General features: G+C 44.1%; 1 protein-coding gene across 3 annotated transcripts in view; it reads left to right on the top strand.

Moving 5' to 3' along the window:
- The window catches only part of TBC1D14 (TBC1 domain family member 14), a 184,426-nt gene that overhangs the window by 137,890 nt on the left and 21,772 nt on the right, over positions 1–24,764 (top strand). For all 3 annotated transcript variants that reach the window (XM_068277011.1, XM_068277021.1, XM_068277030.1), the window contains 3 exons: positions 12,530–12,612; positions 21,653–21,770; positions 24,541–24,647. In XM_068277011.1, coding sequence (XP_068133112.1) covers positions 12,530–12,612; positions 21,653–21,770; positions 24,541–24,647 — 308 coding nt within the window. The remainder of the gene's footprint in view (positions 1–12,529; positions 12,613–21,652; positions 21,771–24,540; positions 24,648–24,764) is intronic.

The following is a 24,764-nucleotide window of genomic DNA, read 5'->3' as shown; positions in this document are numbered from 1 at the left end:
CATGGCTGCCTTAATATGATTCGGATTTCAGATTAGTTTTAACCACTATATGACCGCGTCACGCCAATTGGCGTGAACGCGGCGGCTCCCCCGGTACCACGCAATGCCAATTGTCCTGGGGGCGTGTTTTGCAGGAGATCGCAAGCGCTGATGCGTGCGTATCTCTGCTTGAATGATGGACCTCCGCCCCGTCATCAGTCTCCCAGCAGCGATCGCCGCTACGAGACTGTTAGACGGTGAAACCGCCATCTATTTACATTGTACAGCACTGCGATCTACGGCAGCCTTGTCACTTGGCTGTCCCCCTGGGAGGTTGAGAAGCTAATGGCTCTCATAGGCTGATGCCTGTGACGTCCGATCGCTGTCATTGGCTGGCGGGGGAAGGGAGGCAGGGAGGGGGGGAAAATAAAAAAAAAATAGGTAATTGTATTAATAATCAATACACCAATAAATAAACATTGGGGGAGCGAGCAGATCCCACCAACAGAAAGCTGTTGGTGGGCAGAAAAGGGGGGGGGGGGTTAATTTGTTGCTGCATGGTATGGCTCTGCAGCAAGCTTTTAAAGCTGTAGAGCCCGAAATTGTAGCCTGGTTACTAGGGGAATATAAACCTATGGTCCTGAAATGGTTGAGGGTGGCTATTGGAGGAAGAATTATCTCATACAGGCTGCATTGCCCTTACAACTAGGTAGATATGTACTTTGTCTTCTTATAGCCTGACATATGCTACTACAGTAGAGTCTCCGTTATCTGGCACTGACGGGGGATTGTCTGATACAGGATAAGTGTGCTTTCTGGTTGCTTGAGACTTAATGTTAAAAAATAAGTCTAGCTAATACAGTGCTATAGCCCACTCTATATACATACCATGAGCTATGTACTAAATATTAAAATACAGTAAATGAAAGTATATTAACCTTGGAGGAGCCGTGGAAGCCGGTCTCTAAGCACAGCAGAGCCTACAAACAGCCTAAGAAGTTGGCCACTGTGAGTACTGCTGGTGATTTGTGCTGGTTGGTTAAGACTGCTGGTTAGTTGAGTTCCAGATAACCGGGACTCTACTATACATGTTTTTAATAAATGTAATGTCTGATTTCATTTAAGCCCGAAATCGCACAAAAACCTGTTCAAAACAGCCTTACCAGTCGATCAATTTTTGATCAAACCATGAAGTATATTGACTGTTTTTAAAGAGACACCGAAGCGAAAAAAAATTATAATATAATGAATTGGTTGTGTAGTATGGATAATTACTAGAACATTAGTAGCAAAGAAAATATTCTCATATTTTTATTTTTAGTTGTATAGTGTTTTTTTATAACATTGCATCATTCTCTAATAATTGCAGTTTACACTACTCAGCATTCTAAATGATTTTACAGAGCAGGCCAGTGAACTTTTGACCTGTCCTCTGCAGAGAAAAAGAAAATACAGTGACAGATACTTGAGATAATAAGCTTCAGAAGACAGAGTTCTCTGCGACTTTGAAAGTCGTGGAGCACAATGGCTCTTTTGCGTAGATAACTGGAGTTTCTTAACTCTTCCTGCACTGGAAACAATATTAGACTTCTATCTCTGCTCCTAATGTCTTATTACTTAGCTGTGCTACACATACAAATCATTCGATCATATTTTTTTTTTCGCTTCAGTGTCTCTTTAAATCAACTGAGTGCGGTAGAAAGCATCACGCAGTCAGTTACCCCATAGGTTTGTGCTGCACAGAGTTACAAAGGTAGCGCTGGCAGCGTTCGTTCCAATCCATATTTTACAAGATTTTATGCTGAAATCTGATTTACTGGTAAAATAATCAATGTTCCCAAATTGATTTTCGATGAAGGAAAGCTCATTTGTTTACAACGGCGACCATACATCTGATAGTGTGTGGTAGCTTTAAAGCGGACCTGAACTCCGGACTCTGTTCTAAAAAAATAATCAACAGCATAATAACCTTTAAAGAAAAACACTTCTTTGTTACAGCTGATAGAAATCCTGCAATAAATCTGCAGTGTGTATACTTCCTGCTTTCATGGAAGCAGAGCTAGGGTTACCATCCTGTGTTTATAAATTAGCTGCTCTGCCAGGCAGCCGGCTGAGACATCATATTACAGTTGGGATAAGTCACAGATGAGTGGGAGGCTAAACTCTCTAAATACACGCAGGGTGCATTTCTCTGTGTTTTCCTTGTGTTCTGAGCAAGAGTTCAGGTCCACTTTAAATAATACGAGACATTTAAAAGAAGCATCTGTGACAATTTTTCGATTAATATAAAATAAATGGGTTCCGCTTGGCAACATCTGCTTATTTTACCGAAAATGCTGTAAATGCGAGACGATACATCTATTCGCAGGGATGCCTGTGCCGGTCCCTGAACAGAACATTAGTCTTCCATCACTGACATCGGCTCCGCTGTCTGCCATTTACATTACTGCTGGAGAATATGGCGTGTGCATTTCTGATGGATTTATGTACTAGACCAGAATTGGCTCACTGAGATGAATTAAAGTGTATGTGAGCGGCATCTATAATGAGAAGAGCCAGTGTCTGTGGCGTGTTTATTCGGAATCGCAGGGTGATTCTGGTCTGAGCATCACTAAGGTGGCCATACACCTCTCAACTTCGCGGCCGATCGACCATCCGATTTGATATTAATCAGACATGCTGCAAGGTGTCGGGCTGTCGTGGTCGATCGGGTGCGTGGGGGTTAATGGCGTGCGATATCTGGACAAACGTGACGAAACACTGCAGCGCTGCCCCCCCCCCCCCCCCCCAGTGTATAAATGTGCCCCCCGTTTGTGCATCTCTACATTACCTGTCCTGTCACCCACCATGCGGTGCCCATCAGTCTTTGGAATCCCCCGCTCTTCCATTAGAGCTATACACACCAGAGTGGCACGTGTGACATCACACATGCGCCGTGTGCTGTACACCAGCGGTGTGTATAGTGCTAATGGAGCAGCGGGATTCTGTAGATGTATAAATGCACACGACAGGACAGGCACATTTGCACACTGGGCAGCAGCAGCGGACTCCCAAGAGATTTCATGCATAAATCGATTGGGAATCGGTCTGCGGTGTATGGGCAGCCAACAGATCTCTCTCTGATCAGACTTTATTGGAGGGAGATTTGTCTTTTGGTCGAATCTGCTCATCATTGCTCGATCTATGTCTATTTTTACAGTTCTTTATGGGCATATGTCAGTGTTGTTCTAACCTTAATTACTTCATTCAAGTGCTCATGCTTATCTCATGTAAATATTGTCCTACTCGGTAATAACGATGTTATTGCTGCAGCGAAACATGGCTCAGTCGGAGGTGCCCTTTGTCCTAGGGAAGCTGAATCCTCCAGTCAGAGACAGTTCCTCACATGCATGAAAATGTTGGGTGTGGTCTCTGTCTGTCACTAGAGAGCAGTATGGATGCAAACTGACACAGATTAATCATTGGATGACGCTCGTCACTCCTGTCCGAGGCTGCCCTAGAGGATCTGCAGACATCAGGCAGCATTTCATAAATTGTTCTGGTAATAGGGATGCACAGAGTGCCTTGTAATTTTGAAGGCGCATAGCCAGATAGCTGTGATTCTGGCGTTATCTTGGGAAATCAATGGTAGTCAATTGCCATTTCTTTCTCTCGACCTACTTACATTTATGAGGATTGCTTTTGGCACACTGCTAAAGTTAATACCTAGCGCCTTTAAAGTGCACCTGAACTCTTGCACAGGGGAGGAGAACACAGAGAAATCCACCCTGTGTCCACTGTCCACCCTGCATGTGTATATAGAGTGCAGCCTGAATAATTCTCCCTTCTCAGTGAGCAACTTGAGCTCCCAGCTGTCTGCCAGTTGAGTGCTAATATGTATGTTACAGGAGTTAAACCCTTTCTGTGCTCCCAGCAAACCAGGAAGTAACCACACTGCAGCAGCTCCATAAGCTGTAACAAAGAAATGTCTGTCTGTCGGCTATATTTTAGAGCAGAGTTCAGGTCTGCTTTAAGTCCTGTTTGTCTGAGGAGTCCTTGGATACAGAGATCATCCAAGAGGGCCTCATCCTCTTTGCAAATCTGGCATAATTTGGTCATTGTGGCTCTGCTGCTCCGTGTGGCTGTCCTTGAGGTGTTTCACAACAGTGGCACTTGTCATGTACAAAATTAGGAAGGGGAAAATATGTAAAAATGCAAAATTTTCGTGTTTGTGCCTAATTTCCCTTGATGAAGTGCTTGTGAAAAGAAAAAATACTTGGAAAAAATATTACTCAAAGAAAGCCTACAATGTCCTGAAAAAAATGATATATGTATCACTTTGATGGCATAGGCAATGAAAAGTTATTGCTATATCAAGTGACACAGCTCATATGGCAAAATTGTCAGAAACCTTAAGGGGTAAAAACCCTGGAACCTGAAGTGGTTGAAGAGAACCAGAGATGAAGCCCCCTTTTGTATTTTACCTTATAAATCAGTGGGAACATGACAGTAAACACCTAATCTGCTCTTTGTTTCATTGTTCTCTTTTTAATCTGACTGTTATACCCTCTGATAAGAATCCCCTACTGAGCACTCAGTCTGGCTTTGCTATGGAATGATTATAGCTGAGTCTGTCTTCTCTGGTGTCTTTTCAAGGCCAAGCCTGCCCCCTTGTGGCTCTGATATAATGACTCAGCTATAATTATTCCCTGCAAAGCCAGACTGAATGCTCAGTCCGGGATTCTTATCACAGCTGATAACAGACACTTTTAGCAGTGAGGATGAAACAGAGAGCATGGTAAGTGTTTTCTCTAATGTTCTTACTGATATATATATGATAAAATACACAAGGGTGCTTCATCTCTGGTTCCCTTTAAAGTGTACCTGAGGCAAACCTCGGGTTTGAAAACACATACTTGCCTAAGAAGAGGGAAGCCTCTGGATTCTGTAGAGGCTTGCCACGCCATCCTCTGGCCCCCTGTTGCCGCTCGCGGACCCCAGAAGATTACAGACCAAGGCTTGCCAGTAGAAATAGGCCATGCTCATCTTTAGGCACGAGCATGGCCATACTGCTCCTGCCCTACGCTTGCTCTGTTGCTGCACTTGTACCTGAAGAGGAGCGTGGCCTCGATGTTCTGGAGGGTCCCGGCAAGCAGTGGCGAGGAGGACATGGGAAGCCTCTACTGCATACTTGTCAAACTCTGGCCCGAGGGCCAAATCTGGCCCTCAGAACCATCAAATTTGGCCACCAAGTGGTTTCCCCACCTTGCATTATGTTTGGCCCTCTCAAGTCTAGACTACCAGGGATGCTATATTAAAGCCCTAGATCACCAGGAAAGCCATATGGGTGAGGGAGGGGGAAAGCACTAGACACTAGGGAACTGTATAGGGAAGGAAAGGTGGTCACTACAAAACAGGGAACTGAATAGGGGAGGGAGGGGGCCTCTGGGTGCCAGGGAGCTTTATAGGGGATGGAGGAGGCCACTAGACACCAGTGAACTTGTATGGAAGAGGGCCACTAAACACCAGGGAACTGTATAGGGCAGGAAGAAGGCCACTAGACATCAGGCAACTGTACAGGGGAGGGAGGGGCTCACTAGACACCCGGGAACTGTAGAGGGTAGGAAGGGGGCCACTAGACACCAGGAAACCGTATGGGGGAGGGATGAACACTAAACACCAGGGAACTGAGTAGGGCAGGGAAGAGGCATTAGACACCAGGGCACTGTATAGGGGAGAGAGGAGGGCTGCACGACACCAGGGAACTGTATAGGGGAGGGAGGGAGGCCACTGGACACCAGGGAATTGTATAGGGCAGGAAGGGGGCCACTAGACACCAGGGAACTGTATAGGGGAGGGAGGGGGGCCACTAGACACCAGGGAACTGTATAGGGGAGGGAGGGGGGCCACTGGACACCAGGGAATTGTATAGGGCAGGAAGGGGGCCACTAGACACCAGGGAACTGTATAGGGGAGGGAGGGGGGCCACTAGACACCAGGGAACTGTATAGGGGAGGGAGGGGGGGCACTGGACACCAGGGAATTGTATAGGGCAGGAAGGGGGCCACTAGACACCAGGGAACTGTATAGGGTGGGGGGGGCACTGGACATCAGGTAAGTGTATAGTGGGAGGGAGGGGGCCACTAAACACCTGGAAACTGAGAAGGGCAGGGAAGAGGCATTAGACACCAGGGAACTGTATAGGGGAGGGAGGAGGACCACTAGACACCAGGGAACTTTATAAGGGATGGAGGTGGCCACTAGACATTGAGGTTGGCCCGTGACTTGGTGGAGCCCCCTGCTCATACACACAGCTCTGGTTTCCCTTTACATTAAACTCTGCTCCCCCATCCACACTGGGGGGAATAGCAGTTGTCTGCACTGGATTTTTCTGGCTATTTGTTATTGTATTCTGCTGCTGCAAGTGGATTCCTGCTCTCCTCCCCCTTTTCTTTCCATTGCAAAGTGCATGATGCCGCCACCTGAGCCAAGCATGCATATTTCACAATCTTCACTGGTAAGACATTAAAGCTTAGTTAGTGGCATGAATTATTCAGTGTACTTTGTAAAGGGCTACAGAAAATATCAGCTCTAAATTAATGCATAACAATAACTACTCAAGGCACCAATGTTTTCCTTGTGTTGTGTAAACACTCAGTGACTGAGCTTATTTTAGACCAGTGATGGCTAACCTTGGCACTCTACTAACATGAGAGGGAGGTTGGGTGACAGGCCAGCAAAGCCTCCCCCTCGCAGTGCATCTCACAAGACTGTGTCCCGGCCATTCTTCCAACTTTTACTTTAGTAATGATTCCTCCATAAAGCACACCTGAAGTGAGAGGGATGTGGAGGCTGCCATATTTATTTTCTTTTAGGCCTGGAACCCACTGAAAACCGCAAACGCGAAACGCTACCGCTAGAGTTTTGTCTGAGCGGTTTGCAAGCAGATTCATGCGCGTTTTCGGTCGCTTTTTGCAACAGTGTATTTTTTTGCCCAGCGGGTGCGTAGCGTTTTGCGTTTTGCGTTTTTATCCTGATTGGTCCTGTGAATTATTTTTAATTTTGTTAGTGTGCTGAACCGCAAAACGCTAGCAAAACCGCTCAGTTTAGGTTTTGCTGAGCGTTTCCGCTAGCATTTCAATACTTTACATTGAAGCGCTAACGCTCCCAAAATGCTGCAGGTCCTGCGTTTGCGTTTCTGGGAAACGCAAACGCTCCTGTGGAAGTTGCCCCGTCCATTAACATTAGCCCAGCGTTTTGGCAAAGTGCTAGCGTATCGCAGCGCTGCCAAAACGCTGCCAAAAGCGCTCCTGTGGGTTCCAGCCCTTAGGGCTTGTTTCCACTACACACAGATTCTGGATGCAGAAACACTGACTCCAATGAATGTCAATGGGCCTGTTTCCATTGTATGGGAAAATCTTGTGCTATATCCAGGAATCTGGATGCAGAACTAGTGGAAATGGTCCAATTGCCTAGCCCAGTGATCTGCAAACTTGGCTCTCCAGCTGTTACGGAACTACAAGTCCCACAATGCATTGCGGGAGTCTGACAGCCACAGTCATGATTTATAAAGGCAAATGCATTGTGAGACTTGTAGTTCCTTAACAGCTGGAGAGCCAAGTTTGCAGATCACTGGCCTAGCCATCCTGCTGATCCTCTGCCTCTAAGGCTCATACACACATCAGACTATAGTCTTTGGAAAATGAAAGATCACAGACCAATCTTACCCCCTTCCATGTAGTATGAGAGCCATACCTACACAGTCTTTTCTATGGAGCTGAACTCCACATCAGAAAACAATCTTGGCAAGATGCTGCACACACAGATGCTGTACAGACACAAAAGATCAGTATCTGCAAAAGATCTGTTCCTGCCAAAGATCCATTCCTGCAAAATGCAATGATAGTCTATGAGATCTGCAGATCATCATACACACATGATTTAACTGACATTCATCTGCAGATCAGATCCACCAGGATGGATTTTCAGATCTGCAGATGATTGCTTGATCTGCAGATGAATGTCAGTTAAATCGTGTGTATGATGATCTGCAGATCCCATAGACTATCATTGCAATTTGCAGGAATGGATCTTTGGCAGGAACAGATCTTTTGCAGATACTGATCTTTTGTGTCTGTACAGCATCTGTGTGTGCAGCATCTTGCCAAGATTGTTTTCTGATGTGGAGTTCAGCTCCATAGAAAAGACTGTGTAGGTATGGCTCTCATACTACATGGAAGGGGGTAAGATTGGTCTGTGATCTTTCATTTTCCAAAGACTATGGTCTGATGTGTGTATGTGTCCTTAATACTTTTACAAGCATGTAGATCAGATGTTTGACTACAGTTTGACGCGATTTGCTGCATGCTTGTTTCAGGTGTGTGGTTCAGACACTACTGATGCATGAAAGATCAGCAGGACTGCCAGGCAACTGGTATTGTGTAAACAGAAATTAATCTGGCTGCTCCTTATTCCTCTCACTTCTGGAGAAGAGGCTAATGTACGACCAGCGTCAATCGAACTAAGGTCAGATTTCCAAACCCGCACTAATCGTGCCCATACATGGTACCATTTTTTTTTTATTAGATAATTTTGTTCAATTATTCCATTAGATTGAATATAAAGATAATTTTCAACATGTCCGATCGGATTTTTATTGGAAAAATGGGATAATCAATTCTTTTTTTTTTTTCTTGATTGAAAAAAAGGATTTTTTTAAACCTTCATTTGATTAGATCATTTTGGTTTAATAAATGAGAAAATTTTACATTTTCATTGTACCGTGTGTGGGCACCATAAGGGAGGCAAGTACATTGCATGATGCGGAAGTCTCCAGAGCTTGTCAGGACCAGTTTGGAAGAGGTAATGGGATGTCACTACTTGTTCATAACTAACAATAAGATGATTATTGAGGCTTCTCTTTTGGGGATCAGATTTCTTCATTAAATGCAGAGGGAAGCCCTGCAGGAATAAGCAGGAGATAAATTCCTGCATTTTATACAGGCTATGAGCTTTTTAATCTATAAATTTGGGTCACTCTTCAACTATAACAAACAAACATGAATTTGGGCCTCAGTAAATCTGTTCCAATTTAAAGGACCACTGTCACGAAAATCTTAAAATTTTAAAATATATGTAAACCTATACAGATAAGAAGTAAGTTTCTCCCAGAGTAATATGAGCCATAAATTACGTTTCTCCTATGTTGCTGTCACTTACAGTAAGTAGTAGAAATCTGACAGAACTAGGCTAGCCTATGTCCTCATGGGAGGTTCGCGGGGTTTTCTTAATTTTCAAAAGCACTTAGTGAATGGCAGTTGCTCTGTCCAATTGCCAAAAAAACTGTGTAGCGAGCAGGGAGGGTGGCCAGCATCTTTGTAGAAATCTTTTTTTTTTTCTTAAGGTGCCCATACACTCGTCAGATTGGCAGCAGACAGATAAGAAATGCATCTGATGATCTATCTGATGCGTTTTTAGAACATTTTTTACCAGGATAGAATTCCAATAGATTTCAGTTTGAAATCTGTTGAAATTCGATCTGATGGCATTTTTTTGCCATCAGATTTCCATTAAGGTCAATGCAAACTGATAAGCAATCTCATCAGATCGACCTAAATTTTCCACCCTGCTAGTTCGATGGAAATCCATCGAAATCGATCGAAATCGGCCGTCGATCGGTCGATTGGCCAACCGATTTGCGATCGATCGATCGATCGATCGATCGCGATCGATCGGTCGGCCAGAAAATCGGCTGAGTGTATGGGCTGCTTTATGGTACCTTTACACGGTACAATAAAAAAAGTTTAATTTTCCCATTTTTTTTTTCCAACCAAAACGATCAAATGGAATGAAAGTTGAAAAAAACTTTTTTTTTTTTTTTCTATTAAGAAAAATGAACTATTATCCCGTTTTTTTTTTCTATAAAAACCTGATCAGACATTTTGGAAAAATCTTTTTATTCAATCTAACGGAATAATCGAACTAAATTATCTAATCAAAAGAAATGAAAAAGTGTCTGTATCTTATCTTACAAATATTATAAATGTGAAAGTTTGGATGTTTGTTACTCTATCACACAACAATGGCTGAATGGATTTGAATGATATTTGGCACACACATAGTACATTACCTGGAATAACATAGAAGATACTTTTTATCTCCATAACCAAAAAGTGGGCGGAGACAAATACAAATGTCACTGGAAAATGGTAGGGTAGGGTTCTCAAACTTTGCACAGTTGGTCACTGGGTGACTGGGATTAATAATCAGAAAAGTGGGTGGAGCCTAGAAAAGCCAATCAAAATTCACCTATTGATTTTCAAGGAGAATATTTCATTGCTGCCATTCTTGCACTGTTAATGGCACAAGCGTCAAACCTGGTACAGTTAGTCATTGGGTGACTGGGGTTCAAATTCAGAAAAGGGGGTGGAGCCACAAACAGCCAATCAGATTTGTTTCATTTCAATGCAAATGATTGATGCCAAAGACTGCAAAGCGCACAAGCTTGGTCATTGAGTAACTAATTGTGTGTTAGGGTTAGAAAAAGTCGGTAATGTCAGATTTTTGCTACTTGCTGTAAGTGACAGCGCCACAGGAGAAAAGTAATCTATGGCTCATTTTACTCTGGAAAAAAACATACTACTTATTTGTATGTGTTTACATTTATTGGGAATTTTAAGACACGACAGTGGTCCTTTAAACATCAATTGAAAAATTATTAGGAGGCAGCCCTTTTTATTGATGGGATGGGGAATTGGCTAGGGATCAGTGCTTGGGGTGCATAAATGCATCCAATTTTCATTGGCTTTGAGAAAGTCTAGAGGCCTGGTGGATACCTACCCCCACCCAATCTTGCTAAAAAAAAAAAAAAACAAAAAAAAAAACTGCTATCTTGCCTAGGGCTCAATTTGATTTGAATCCTTTTATGATCATTTGCCAGTAGAGTCCTCTGCCACATAGTTTATGGCCAGATCAAGTCTTGAAGTTTTGTGAGGCGATGGGTTTATTGTATAGTAAACTCCATTATGGCGCCTTCTGAAATGGCTTGGTGACCAACATGATTCTCTAACTATAACCCAAGTGTAAGTCCTTCACTGTATATTTGGCCTTCTTTTTGTAGTAAGAAGATACTTTCTGTTAGATGTGTGTCGTAGTATTGTTGGGGGTAGGAGTTGTGTGCTGCAGCTTTTCTAAATACTGGAGACTGCCACCAAACTAGCTTAAAGTGTACCAGAGCTCAGACAAAGAAAGATTTATACATACCTGGGGCTTCCTCCAGCCCCATCCACCCGCAGCTTCGGGAACCGAGTCCCCGCACTTCCGTCAGTCGAAGCCAGTCTGGCGTAAGAGAAGTGCGCCCTCTACATATCTCTCCAGGAGCTGCTGGAGAGATACACAAACAGCGCACTTATCTTGCGTAGACTGCAGCCGACTGACGGAAGTGCGGGGACCCGATACTGAAGCTGCAGACATCAGAGGCCGGCGGCATGGGAGCGATCCAAGCAGATGGGGCTGGAGGAAGCCCCAGGTATGTATAAATCTTTCTTTGTCTGAGCTCTGGTTTCGGAGCCGTGACCAAGGATTGAACTTCATCCCAATCAGTAGCTGATACCCCCTTTCCCATGAGAAATATTCGTTTTCTCAAACGGATCATCAGGGAGTTCTGTATAACTGATATTGTGGTGAAACCCCTCCCACAGTGTGATGTCAGGACCACAGTGCTGACATCACACTGTGGGAGCCTTGTTGCATTGTGGGAATTAACAGCTGTTTCCATCTGCCAAAAAAGCAAGCAGCAACTACTTTCACTGATATTGCCTATCCGCAGTAAAAATGTCACCATATGATAAATGTTAGAATGTAAATCAGGGAAAGGTAAGATTTTACAATGGGCAAACACTGACTAAATAATTTATACATAATTAAGAACTTTTGTTCATTATGTTCTTTTCACTGGAGTTCCTCTTTAAACGCCCAACAAGGTGGCATGTTTCACACAAGTAGGGGCTTTGCATCTTCGCAGAGTGCACAGATACACACAGTACTGGTATATATTTTTTTTTATTCGACAAAGTGGCCACTCTGACTGTGGCTCTTGTCCTGCACAGATCTCATAAGACCACTCACAGCCAGTCAGCCATTTGTCACCAAAGAGTTCCTCCTGCAAGGTAACTTTGCTGTGAGTAAATGGAATATCCAGTGTTCACAGACCTTTCTACCTATGTGTTTTAAAACTAATCTAGATAAAAAAAATGAAAACCTCTTAATATTTATGATGATTACTTGTATTTTACCAGAACGAAATTGGTAGTGATTTGTGTTAACATAACCGGTCATATTTATCAAAACCCATGCAGAGGAAATTGGAGTGAAACTGGTCCCAGTGATGGAGCAAAGGCCCAGGCCAGGGATTCTGGTTGGTTGCTTGGAGGGACAGCTCCGGTCTTGCATGTGTTTTGTATCAGTTGAGCTCCAGTTTTCCTTTCACTGGTTTTGGCAAGTCTGCCCTAATGTTGTATCAGGGTGGTAACTTGTGTGCAAACTAATGGTGTTATTATTCCATTGCCTGCAGAAACCTTCCAGCCAAACCAGCAGAGGAAGCCCAGAAGCACAGGCAGGAGTATGAGGAGATGGTGGCCCAGGCGAAAAGGCGAGGTAATCACAACATGTCATTGCCACAGTTTTGGCCCAGCTGGAGTCCTCTCCATTCCCAACACTCGCCTCAATGATTGCTCTTGATTTTAACCACATGAGGACCGTAGGCTTACACGCCCCTAGTGACCAGGGTATTTTTTTACAATTCAGCCAACTGCAGCTTTAAGGGCTCGCTCCAGGGCCGTACAACTCAGCACACAAGTGATTCCCCCCCTCCCCCTTTTCTGCCCACCAACAGAGATTTCCGTTAGTGGGCTCTGATCCCTGCCGGCATGTTTTTATATATAATATATATATAAATGTATTTATTTTTTTTACAAATTAACCTTTTTTTTTATTATGTCCCCCCCCCCCCCCCCCCCGCGCCAGCCAATCACCGCGATCGGCTGTCATATGCATCAGCCTATGACAGCTGATTGCTCCTGTGCCTCCAGAGGGGAAAGTCGTGTCACACCGTAGATCGCAGCGCTGTACAATGTAAATAGATGGTGGTTTCGCCGTCTAACAGTCTCTCACCGCTGGGAAAATGACGGAGCGGAGCCCCGTCATTCAAGTGGAGATGCGCGCGAGATCTCCTGCAAAACCCCGCCCCAAGACTTCACACCACTTGGCGTTGAGCGATCCTGGGGCTGCCGCCGCGTCCATGCCGATTGGCGTGGAGCTGTCTTGAGGTTGCCATATATATTTCCTTATAAACAATGCAGATTGCCTGGCTATCCTGCTGATCCTCTTTCTTTAATACTTTTATCCATAGACTTTGAACAATAATAGAGAGTCAGACTTAGCAGCATCCTTGTTTTGGGTGTATGATTCAAGCACTGCTGATGCCGGAAGGATCAGCAGGATCTGACAGCTGGTATTATTTAATATATATCTGAAACAGCTAAAAAAAAAAAAAAAAAAAAAAAAAAAGATACTTGCCTATGTAGAGGGAATGCTCTGGATCCCATGCAGCCTTCCCCCTCCTCGCTCTGTGCTGCTGTTCCAGCGGCAGGCTCTGGTGGAGTTCTTGGACCAGCAGGGTGGAATACATATTCGGCCCTCCTCGGGCAGCCTCTTGAAATATTTGCAGCCCTGAGTACTTCTGAAGATGAGCTGATCTGTACTGTGCAGGCGCGAGTCCGGGCTCCCGAATACGCAGTGTAGATGTTCCCATCTTCTGAAGTACTCTGGGATGTGAGTGTTTCCGAAGACTCAAAGGCGTGTGACTTCAGCGGAGGTGAACGAGGGACCTAGTGAGAGCGGGTGTGATCCAGACCATTCCTTCTCCATAGGTATTATTCTTATTGGTTTATAAAGCGCCAACATATTCCATGGCGCTGTACAAAGTAAGAAACAAACATGGGGTACAAAATCCATGTACGAAATACAGAGTTGGTACAAGATACAGAATAATCGGTAATTGCAGATACATGGATTATACCAACTACGACGGCCTCTATTTGTTCTACAGCCCCACAGAATGTTACCCAAGCTCCACCCCTCAAAAAAACAATCCCCTCCTGAGGCTAGCATAAGGGGGGGCTATAGGTATCAAACAAGTAAGCTGCAAGATTGTTTCATGTGTGATTCAGACACTACTGCAGCCAAATAGATCAGCAGGGTTGCCAGGCAACTGGTATTGTTTAAAAGGAAATAAATATGGTATCCTCCATATTCCTCTCACTTCAGGTTCCCTTTAATCCTTTACGCTCGGTCTACACGCGTAGATGACGCTCCGATGTGTATTATCAATCGAGCCGCTGATGCGGCTTGATTGATAAGATCCGACAGGTCAGATCTCGCCACCGCCGATTCCCTGCTCGTTCCCCATGAGGGGACAATGGCAGGGAAACAAGCGGAAGATAAGCGGCACCGGCGGAGACGAGCAGGGGATCGAATCCGCGGGGATGCGGCGGGTACACGCGGGGATGTGGCTGAGGCGATCCGGCGGCTAATCGAACCGCCGGATCGCCTCGTGTAGATGAGGCTTTAAAGAGACTCTAACAAAAATTTCATCCTGTTTTCTACCATCCTACAAGTTCCTAAACATATTATAATGTGCTCTGGCTTACTGCAGCACTTTCTACTATCACCTCTCCGTCTCTGTAATAAATCAGCTCATCTTTCCCCTGTCAGACTTGCCACCCTGTGTCTGGAAGGCTGCCAACTTCAGTGTTGTGGATCTGTGATGCACGCCCCCCTCCAGGCCCCTCTATGCACATTCCCGTGTGTGTGTGTGTGTGTGTGTGTGTGTGTGTGTGTGTGTGTGTGTGTGTGTGTGTGTGTGTGTGTGTGTGTGTTATTTACATTAGCCAGCTTTTCTCTGCTCTCTTATCTTTTACACGATGGATAAATCCTCTGTTGTGAAAGGAGCTGGGCTTTCACATGCTGAGGAATTAGAGACCGGGCAGAGCTGTCTGCAGGAAGAAACAATCAGCCTGCCACTCTTCAGTGGATGAGAGCTGCAGGGGAAAGAAACACACAAATTATCTCTTGAGATTCAAAAGGAAGGCTGTATACAGCCTGCTTGTGTATGGATGTATTTTCTATGTGTGGACATACTGTACATCAACCTACTTCCTGTTTTGGGGGCCATTTTGTTTGTTTATAAACAAACTTTTTAAAACCGTTTTTGACTACTTTTAATGCGGCGGGGAGCAGCGAAATTGTGACAGAGGGTAATAGGAGATGTCCCCTAACGCACTGGTATGTTTACTTTTGTGCGATTTTAACAATACAGATTCTCTTTAAACACCTGTTGCTACTGTAGGGGGTATGTGTCTGTGTTTATCGGGGGAGGGGGGGTATGATTGTTAGGAGTAGTGTGGAAGCTCTGGTTTGATAAGAAATTCTGCCTGGATGTGCGTTTTCTGATGTGCTATTTTTGCAGCAGTTCTAGTGACATGTGGGCACTGGTGTCTGGAGGCTGGTGAAGCATGTTGTTATGCCGCTTGCCATGAAGGCAGAGCAGTTAATTATTTCCTCCACTCGCTGGTAAATGAGGACAGCTGGCTGAGGATGGGAAGGAACAGGATCACCAGTCAGCACCGGCTTCTATATTCTCTAGTAAGGCCACATCTGGAATATGGAATTCAGTTCTGGGCACCACATTACAAAAAAGATATTGCAGTTTTAGAGCAGGTGCAGAGACGAGCAACAAAATTGATACGTGGGATGGAAGGTCTCACTTATCAAGAAAGGTAAGATAAACTGGGTTTATTTAGTCTAGAGAAAAGACGCCTTAGAGGGGATCTAATTAACATGTAGAAATACATCAGAGGGCAATATAATACCTTGGCGGATGAGCTTTTTGTCCCTAGGCCTTCTCAAAGGACTAGAGGACATGATCTGCGCATGGAGGAAAAACGTTTTAGCCATTTATTTAGGAAAGGGTTCTTTACAGTTAGAGTGATTAAGATGTGGAATGCATTGCCACAGGAAGTCGTTATGGCAAACTCTATACCTGCGTTTAAAGGGGGCTTAGATGCTTTCCTTGCGTTGAAAGACATCCATGGCTACAATTACTAGGTAATGCCTAATGATGTTGATCCAGGGATTTTATCTGATTGCCATCTGGAGTCGGGAAGGAATTTTTCCCTTTAGGGGCTTATTGGACCATGCCTTGTAAGGGTTTTTTCGCCTTCCTCTGGATCAACAGGGATATGGGAGGGAGCAGGCTGGTGTTGTACTTTATACTGGTTGAACTCGATGTACTTTATACTGGTTGAACTCGATGGACATATGTCTTTTTTCAACCAAAATAACTATGTAACTATGTAACGTGACACTGAAGTGGAAAAAAGCTTATGATCTACTGAATTGTATGTGTAGTATGGATAATGAATAGAACATTAGCAGCAAAGAAAAGTCTCATATTTTTTTTTTGTTATATAGCTTTTTTTTATTTTTTTTTATAGCATTGGATCATTCTGTCATATTTGCATTTGCAAACACTCTGTATTTTAAACTATGTAACAGAGCAGAGCTAATGACCTTTTGAACTCCTCTGCAGTAAATCTTTATCAGAAGCTGTTTTTCACTGTTTTTTTTATGTTTAAATGCTTCAGAAAATAGGACCGAACTCTCCAACCCAAGTTGGGTTGGAGAGTTTAGAGAAGCTCTTTTGCATAGATAACTGAAGTTTCAGAACGCTTCCTGTACTGGAAATGATAGGAGACGCTTTTCTTTGCTACTAATGTTCTATTTCTTAGCTGTACTTACTACACATACAGTGGGTTGCACAGGTATTCGGCCCCCTTGAAGTTTTCCACATTTTGCCATATTACTGCCACAAACATGAATCAATTTTATTGGAATTCCACATGAAAGACCAACACAAAGTGGTGTACACGTGAGAAATGGAACAAAAATCATACATGATTCCAAACATGTTTTACAAATAAATAACTGCAAAGTGGGGTGTACATAATTCATTATTCAGCCCCCTTTGTTCTGAGTGCAGTCAGTTGCCCATAGACATTGCCTGATGAGTGCTAATGGCTAAATAGAGTGCATCTGTGTGTAATCTAATGTCAGTACAAATACAGCTGCTCTGCGACAGCCTCAGAGGTTGTCTAAGAGAATATTGGGAGCAACAACACCATGAACTCCAAAGAACACACCAGACAGGTCAGGGATAAAGTTATTGAGAAATTTAAAGCAAGCTTAGGCTGCAAAAAGATGTCCAAAGCCTTGAACATCCCACGGAGCACTGTTCAAGCGATCATTCAGAAATGGAAGGAGTATGGCACAACTGTAAACCTATCAAGACAAGGCCATCCACCTAAACTCACAGGCCGAACAAGGAGAGCGCTGATCAGAAATGCAGTCAAGAGGCCCATGGTGACTACAGCAGAGATCTACAGCTCAGGTGGGGGAATCTGTCCATAGGGCAACTATTAGTCGTGCACTGCACAAAGTTGGCCTTTATGGAAGAGTGGCAAGAAGAAAGCCATTGTTAACAAAAAAGCATAAGAAGCCCCGTTTGCAGTTTGCCACAAGCCATGTGGGGGACACAGCAAACGTGGAAGAAGGTGCTCTGGTCAGATGAGACCAAAATGGAACGTTTTGGGCAAAATGCAAAACGCTATGTGTGGCGGAAAACTAACACTGCACATCACTCTGAGCACACCATCCCCACTGTCAAATATGGTGGTGGCAGCATCATGCTCGGGGGGTGCATCTCTTCAGCAGGGACAGGGAAGCTGGTCAGAGTTGATGGGAAGATGGATGGAGCCAAACAAAGAGCAATCTTAAAAGAAAACCTCTTGGAGACTGCAAAAGACTTGAGACTGTGGCGGAGGTTCACCTTCCAGCAGGACAACAACCCTAAACATAAAGCCAGGGCAACAATGGAATGGTTTAAAACAAAACATATCCAAGTGTTATGGCCCATACGGCACGCGCGTGTTGCGGCAACAGGTCGCCCGTGAGTATGGGCCGTCGCACGAGCGCGCACCCCAAACTATCGCCCGCAGCTGATGTCGCCAGGCGATTGAAAGTTTCAATCGCCTAGCGACAGTCGCCGCCGCACCTCCACCGCAACTGTCGCTAGTCCGCGTGAGTACGCGGACTAGCGACAGCAACCTCCATTGAGAATGCGGAGCTTCCGGCGGGGGGAGGAGGAACGTCGGCGACAGCTTCCGTCGCGCCGCTGGTCCCTCTTCCGCGTGTGTACGCGGAGGGACCTGGCGAGGAGCTGTCGCCGGCCTGTCGCCCACACGCTCACGTGTGCTGGCGACAGGCAACTTTTGCTGCCCGTGAGTATGGGCCATTAGAATGGCCAAGCCAAAGTCCAGATCTAAATCCAATCGAGAATCTGTGGCAAGATCTGAAAACTGCTGTTCACAAATGCTGTCCATCTAATCTGACTGAGCTGGAGCTGTTTTGCAAAGAAGAATGGGCAAGGATTTCAGTCTCTAGATGTGCAAAGCTGGTAGAGACATACCCTAAAAGACTGGCAGCTGTAATTGCAGCAAAAGGTGGTTCTACAAAGTATTGACTCAGAGGGCTGAATAATTACGCACACTGCACATTCCTGTTATTGATTTGTAAAAAAATGTTTGGATTCATGTATGATTTTTGTTCCACTTCTCTCTTGTAAACCGCTTTGTATTGGTCTTTCACGTGGAATTCCAATAAAATTGATTCATGTTTGTGGCAGTAATGTGACAAAATGTGGAGAACTTCAAGGGGGCCGAATACTTTTGAAGCCACTGTATAATGCATTATATCCTAAGTTTATTTTCACTTCAGATTCCCTTTAACATCCTCTGTGTAAGCCGGCAGCCTGATTCCCAGTGTGAACCATGTTCCTGCACAATCCATTACACAAGCACGCCAGTCAAAAGAACGCTCTGTAGGCTCTGCAGGAGCCGCCCATGTTTTATTCATGCTCGGGAGGAAGTGGTCTGGCATGCAGCATGGATATTACTGGGTGTTCCAGATACATGCAGCTGCTAATGCCTTGCTGTGTATTGCAGCATACTGTAGCTTGTATTTATTAGTGTTGCCTGTCAGTGACTACTTCCCTCTCCTAGAATGATATACAGTGCATTTATTGACTCTCCCTGACACTAACATTACTCTACTGCGCAGACTGGAGAGAGAGGTCATTCTTCACTTCCTCAGATTCCATTAAAGTCTTCAGCACCGATCTGAGCTGTTATTAAACGCTTTTTAAAGTCACATCCGGGTCCTGGTGAGCTAAAAAACCTGTTCTACCTGGCATCTTATTCATGTTACCTGGAAGAACGCCCTGGAGTCTTTATCACCAGTCCACACAAACGGCCACAGTCGTCAGCTTTGCTGAGTTCCACCCTTACCTGCGTCCTGATCGCTGTTATTTTTGGTATATGCCCATCATTGTGATAGCCCCATTATTCTAGCCCAGGCATGGGCAAACTCGGCCCTCCAGCTGTTACGGAACTACAAGTCCCACGATGCATTTGCCTTTATGAGTCATGACTGTGGCTGTCAGACTCCTGCAATGCATTGTGGAACTTGTAGTTCCTTAACAGCTGGAGGGCCAAGATTGCCCATGCCTGTTCTAGCCTCAGGAGGGGACTGCTTGTGGAGGGGGTGGAGCTTAGATAAAATTCTGTCGGCCTTAGGTCTCTTTCACACTAAAGGCTGCGGTAGAAAACGCAAAAACGCTGCCTTTTGCTGTCAGCGTTTTGGTGCTTTTTGAAGGAGTTTTTATGCTTTTCAACGCCAATACATAGCTTTTCCATAGCGTTTTCAAAGTGTTTTACAGCTCTGAATACGCCTTTTTTTAAAATTGAATTCTGGGGACTTTTTTCAGGGGTGAAACGTTTTAAAAAATCTGTAGTTTGCGTTTTCTATTGACTATCATTGAAACCCGAAACGCTGCAGTCAGCCCTGAAAAAGCACCGGGGAGCTTCAAACCGCAATGCTCAAAAACGCAGCATTAAGTGTGAAAGGTAAAATGAAAGTCTATGGACTTTCATTTTACCATGGAAAATGCAAACTATGGGCGTGGCAGTAAAACGCTGAAAAAGGCCTCTAGTGTGAAGGAGCCCTTTGCAGAAATAGGGTGTTGCAATTGGTATAATTCATGCATCTGCCATTCCAAGTTGTTGCTAATGAGTTAGGCCTGGTTCACACATTTCCGGTCCAGTATTCTCCGCAGGTCCTGTCAGTTTTGCATCAGTTTTCTATCAGTTTTACCTGACTGGACCGGAAATGTACATCTTTTATGTGTGAACACAGCCATAGAAACACATACAAAACTAACAGGACCAGACCGGAATTCTACAGATTTCATTTATGCGTGACCACAGCCATAGAAAATGTCAAAATCTGACAGGACAGAAATGAACAACTTTTTTTATGTGTGAACCAAGCCTAATAGTTGTTACACACATGAGTTTTAATAACTCCTGCACATCTTTTTTGCAAGATGATCAAAAAAGAAATAATTCCATGTAAATGACCTGAGGTCCAAAGTAAGGTTATTATTTGTACTTTATATTTATATAGTGTAGTGATGCCATCTTCCACATCGCTTTACAGAGTGGATAGCAATGTCACTAACTGTCCCTCAGAGGAGCTCACAGTTGAATGCCTGATCCGGCTGGCCAAGTTTCCCCATTCCTTGTCCTGTGATGGCTACAAGATTAGTAGGCTTTGGTTTACTGATAGCTGACCAATGAGAAGAGCTTAGTGAGGGCAGAAGCAGTGGGTACAATTTATAGGATTGCTTTATGATGCTTGTTGGTGAGGAATTGAGTCATAATGCTGTTAAAGGACAATTATTGCAAAGAAATGTAAAATGTTCTATCTATCTATCTATCTATCTATCTATCTATCTATCTATCTATCTATCTATCTATCTATCTATCTATCTATCTATCTATCTATCTATCTATCTATCTATATATATATATATATATATATATATATATTATGATGTACATTTGTCCCAGAGTAAAATGCACTATAAATTACTTTTTCCTTATGTTGCTGTCACTTATAGTAGGCAGTTGACAGGTTTTGGACGTGTCCATCTCCTCATGAAGGATTCTCAGTAGCTCCTTTATTCTTTACAAAAGCACTCCCTGGAAAGGATCTTAACAAAAGAGGTCGGCCAGCCTGCTTACTCAGGTATCCCCTATTTTGGGAGTTGGACTGAGCAACTGCAATAGTAAGTGCTTTTGAAAATAAAAATAAAAACCCTGAGAATCCACCATGAGGAGATGGACTAGTCCAAAACCTGACAAATCTGTCTGATGTGTACGGCTTACTGTAAGCAACAGGAACATAGGAGGAAATGTTGAGTTGGGCAGAGACTGTTCTGTTCATCATCACATTTACCTGGGAGGGGAATGTCCTTGAGTCTTCTGCTAACATTTTAGTGTTTTTCATACAAGGTGAGCAAACCACCAAAGAATAGCTTCTCCCACAGCCAGTAAACAGTCTTTTACCTGAGCTATTTCATGTTGCTTCTTCCCAAGCATCCTTTCATGCGGGGCTGAGCCAACCGGCAGAGTACAGTTACACGCCTGCTGCATTTTTAATTAGCCTTTTTTGTTTTCAGAATTTAAAGAGGCCCAGAGGAGGAAAAAACAACTGGAGGAGCGATGTAAGCTGGAGGAGAGTATCGGAAACGCAGCGTTAACATGGAACAATGAAATCTTACCCAACTGGGAGACCATGTAAGAGAAGTGGCTGCACTTGTCATGGGGGAGAGGGGATAATATTCTTCTATAATATAATATATAGCACTTTTGTTGCAAATAATCTGTCCCATATTTCATCTATATCTGTGTCTATTAAAGGACACCTGAGGCGAAAGTAAACTAATCAAATAAAAGACTGTATCTATCTTCTCCTAAAAATGACTTTTTTAAGATAGTCCACAGTTTTATTTTATGTTTAAATCTACTTTTTAAGTTTTAACTGTTTTGTTTTTGCTCAGTGACACATTCATTCAAGTATGCCAGAGCTAAAATCTATGAACTATTGGCCCTTTTTCATCTCTTTACTGCTCTCAAAAGCCATTTTCTGTTAGGAAAGTGTTTTATAGTTGGAATTTTTTATCAATGAGGGTCACGCTTTAGTCACTTCCTGTCTGAATCTTACATACCTGATATTTAACTCTTTCAGGCTCCTCAAAGCCCCCCTCTGCAGTGCTATTCCCCCCTCCCTCTCCTTCCCTCCCTCTCTTTCCCTCCCTCCCTCTCCTTCCCACTATGGGCGGTACAGGACGGCGATCCGTCCTGTACCGGCCTTTTAGACGGCCGCAATCCCCGGCCAATCAGAGGCCGGGGATCGCCGATCCTGCAACAGCAGAGCTGTACTATGTAAACACCGGGGATTTCTTCCCCGCGTGTTTACATTTCGCCTGCGAGCCGCGATCGGAGGCTTGCAGGCTGCTCACGGAGCCCCCCGCCGTGAACTGACATGGAAAGTTTCCATGGAAATCCACAAACGACCAGCTGCCGCCTATCAGCGTTAGCTGGTCGTTAAGTGGTTAATACAGGGTCCTTTTGCATGAGTTACTGCTTCAGCCCCTTCTAAGGTGTTGTGGAATTTTATGGAAGCCCAGAATGCTTTGATGGCAGCCTTCAGCTTGTCTGCACCTTCGGGTTTGGTGTCTTTCATCCTCTTGACAATACCCCATAGATTCCCTGTGGGATTTATGTCAGGTGAGTTTGTTGGCCAATCACGCACAGTGATGCCATAATCTGAGTACAAGCGTAACTGGGCATGCACGAGTACGGTTCACACATGCCCAGTAGCACGAAGCCGCTCATGCACAGGGGGAAAAGCCATGCACAGGTGACTTTGTGCTGCTGGGGATGTGCAGGTCATACTCATGCATGCCCAGTATGGCTGCAGCCTCCTGGAAGTGACGAAGGCCTTTTTTCCACGGACTGTTGTACTGTGTAATCGTGGTTGGGGTGTCTTGGCACCCTATGGAAAAAAATACAGGAGACAAAAAAGGGAACCCGATAGTGCAGTATGTCAATAATAGGTGTGTGGAGAAATCACTTGATTGAAAGGGCTACTCACAAAGGAGGGTTGCAAGGGGCAACCGACCACAGGAAGCAGGTGGAGACCATAAACCCGACTCCACTCGGGGTGGTCCTGGACGGACCTGGTTGCGGTCGCTCTCTTAGACGAAAAAGGATGGACAAAACATTAACCGTGGTAAAACAACGGGTGTTCTGTCACCACCCCTCGGACAAACATGTACGGGGGTATAACTACGCACAATAAGGGAAAGAGGCGCCCTGATTTGAATAAAAGCTTTTAAAACCAGTTTAAAAACGAAAAAGAAAAATGAGGTATCTTACCTCAATGACGAAATCTCTGTAAACTTACAAAAGATTTTTATTTGAGCACAGGCAACGCATTTCGCGGGTCTGAGCCCACTTCCTCAGGCCAATACGGTGCCTAGAACAGCAGGAAGAGTTCCTCAATATACATACATATACACATTTCATAAAAAATTATAAAAATAATAGCGGTCAGAGTACATATATAAATGAATAAATAGCATAACATGATTTAATTTGGCAGATTTATCCATGCCCTAATAGTTGATTCTATGCTGTGCATATGCAAACGCATATTTATGCACACGCACACACACATCAAAGAGAACACACTACTGTGTCTCCTATCTAAGGGCAAACTTGATGGTTTAGTCTAAGCTTCATTTGCCGTAATGCACAATACTATTAGAATACTATCCACTATGTTCCTAGTTCTTTTTAATTGATGTATACATTATCATCAATTGAAACACCCCCCCCCCCCCCTTTTTTTTTTCTTTTTTCTTTTTTTTTTCTTGTTCTGTATATAATTGTTTTCCATATATATATTTATATATATTGTATATTTATCTTTCATCTAGAATGGGGAAAATAATAATAGTATTACGGCAAATGAAGCTTAGACTAAACCATCTTAAAGGGAATCTTAACTGAGAGGGATGTGGATGTTTCCTTTTAAACAATACCAGTTGCTTGGCAGTCTTGCTGATCTCTTTGGCTGCAGTAGTGATTGAATCACACACCTGAAACAAGCATGTGGCTAATCCAGTCTGCCTTCAGTCAGAGCACCTGATTTGCATGCCTGTTCAGGGGCTGTGGCTAAAAGTATTAGAGACACAGGATCAGCAGAGAGTCAGGCAACTGGTATTATTTTAAAAGGAAAAAATCCATTTCCTTCTCAGTTTAGGTTCCTTTTAAGGCGTCTTTTCCACGGACTGTGGAGCTGTGTGCTCAGAAAGCAGTTACCAGGCAGCAGTGAGCAGTTGTGAGAGTTTGAGAGGCATTTCACTGCCCATCAACAGTCCATGGAAAAGAGGCCTTAATAAGTGTCTACCTTTTTTTTTTTTTTCCTTTTGCACATATTTAAAGTAGAATCCTAATAGTTGATGAATTGTATTGTAATCCTGCGTTGCTCTGCCATCAGGTGCTGTTCTCGGAGAGTTCGGGATATGTGGTGGCAGGGACTCCCACCCAGCGTGAGGGGAAAAGTCTGGAGCTTGGCCATCGGAAATGAATTAAACATCACACATGGTAAGCCTGACACTGCATGTACGGTACTGTGGTACCCCTAGATGCCAGAGGCGAGTCCGGCAAAAACAACGCTGGAAGTCTGGGTGCAGCCAGCGCCTCCATAGGACATAATGTGAA

Source organism: Hyperolius riggenbachi, chromosome 1 (genome assembly GCF_040937935.1).
Source record: "Hyperolius riggenbachi isolate aHypRig1 chromosome 1, aHypRig1.pri, whole genome shotgun sequence".
In the NCBI taxonomy this organism is placed as follows: domain Eukaryota; kingdom Metazoa; phylum Chordata; class Amphibia; order Anura; family Hyperoliidae; genus Hyperolius; species Hyperolius riggenbachi.
Note: the sequence above shows the minus strand (reverse complement) of the source record. Positions and strands in the feature narration are given on the sequence as shown.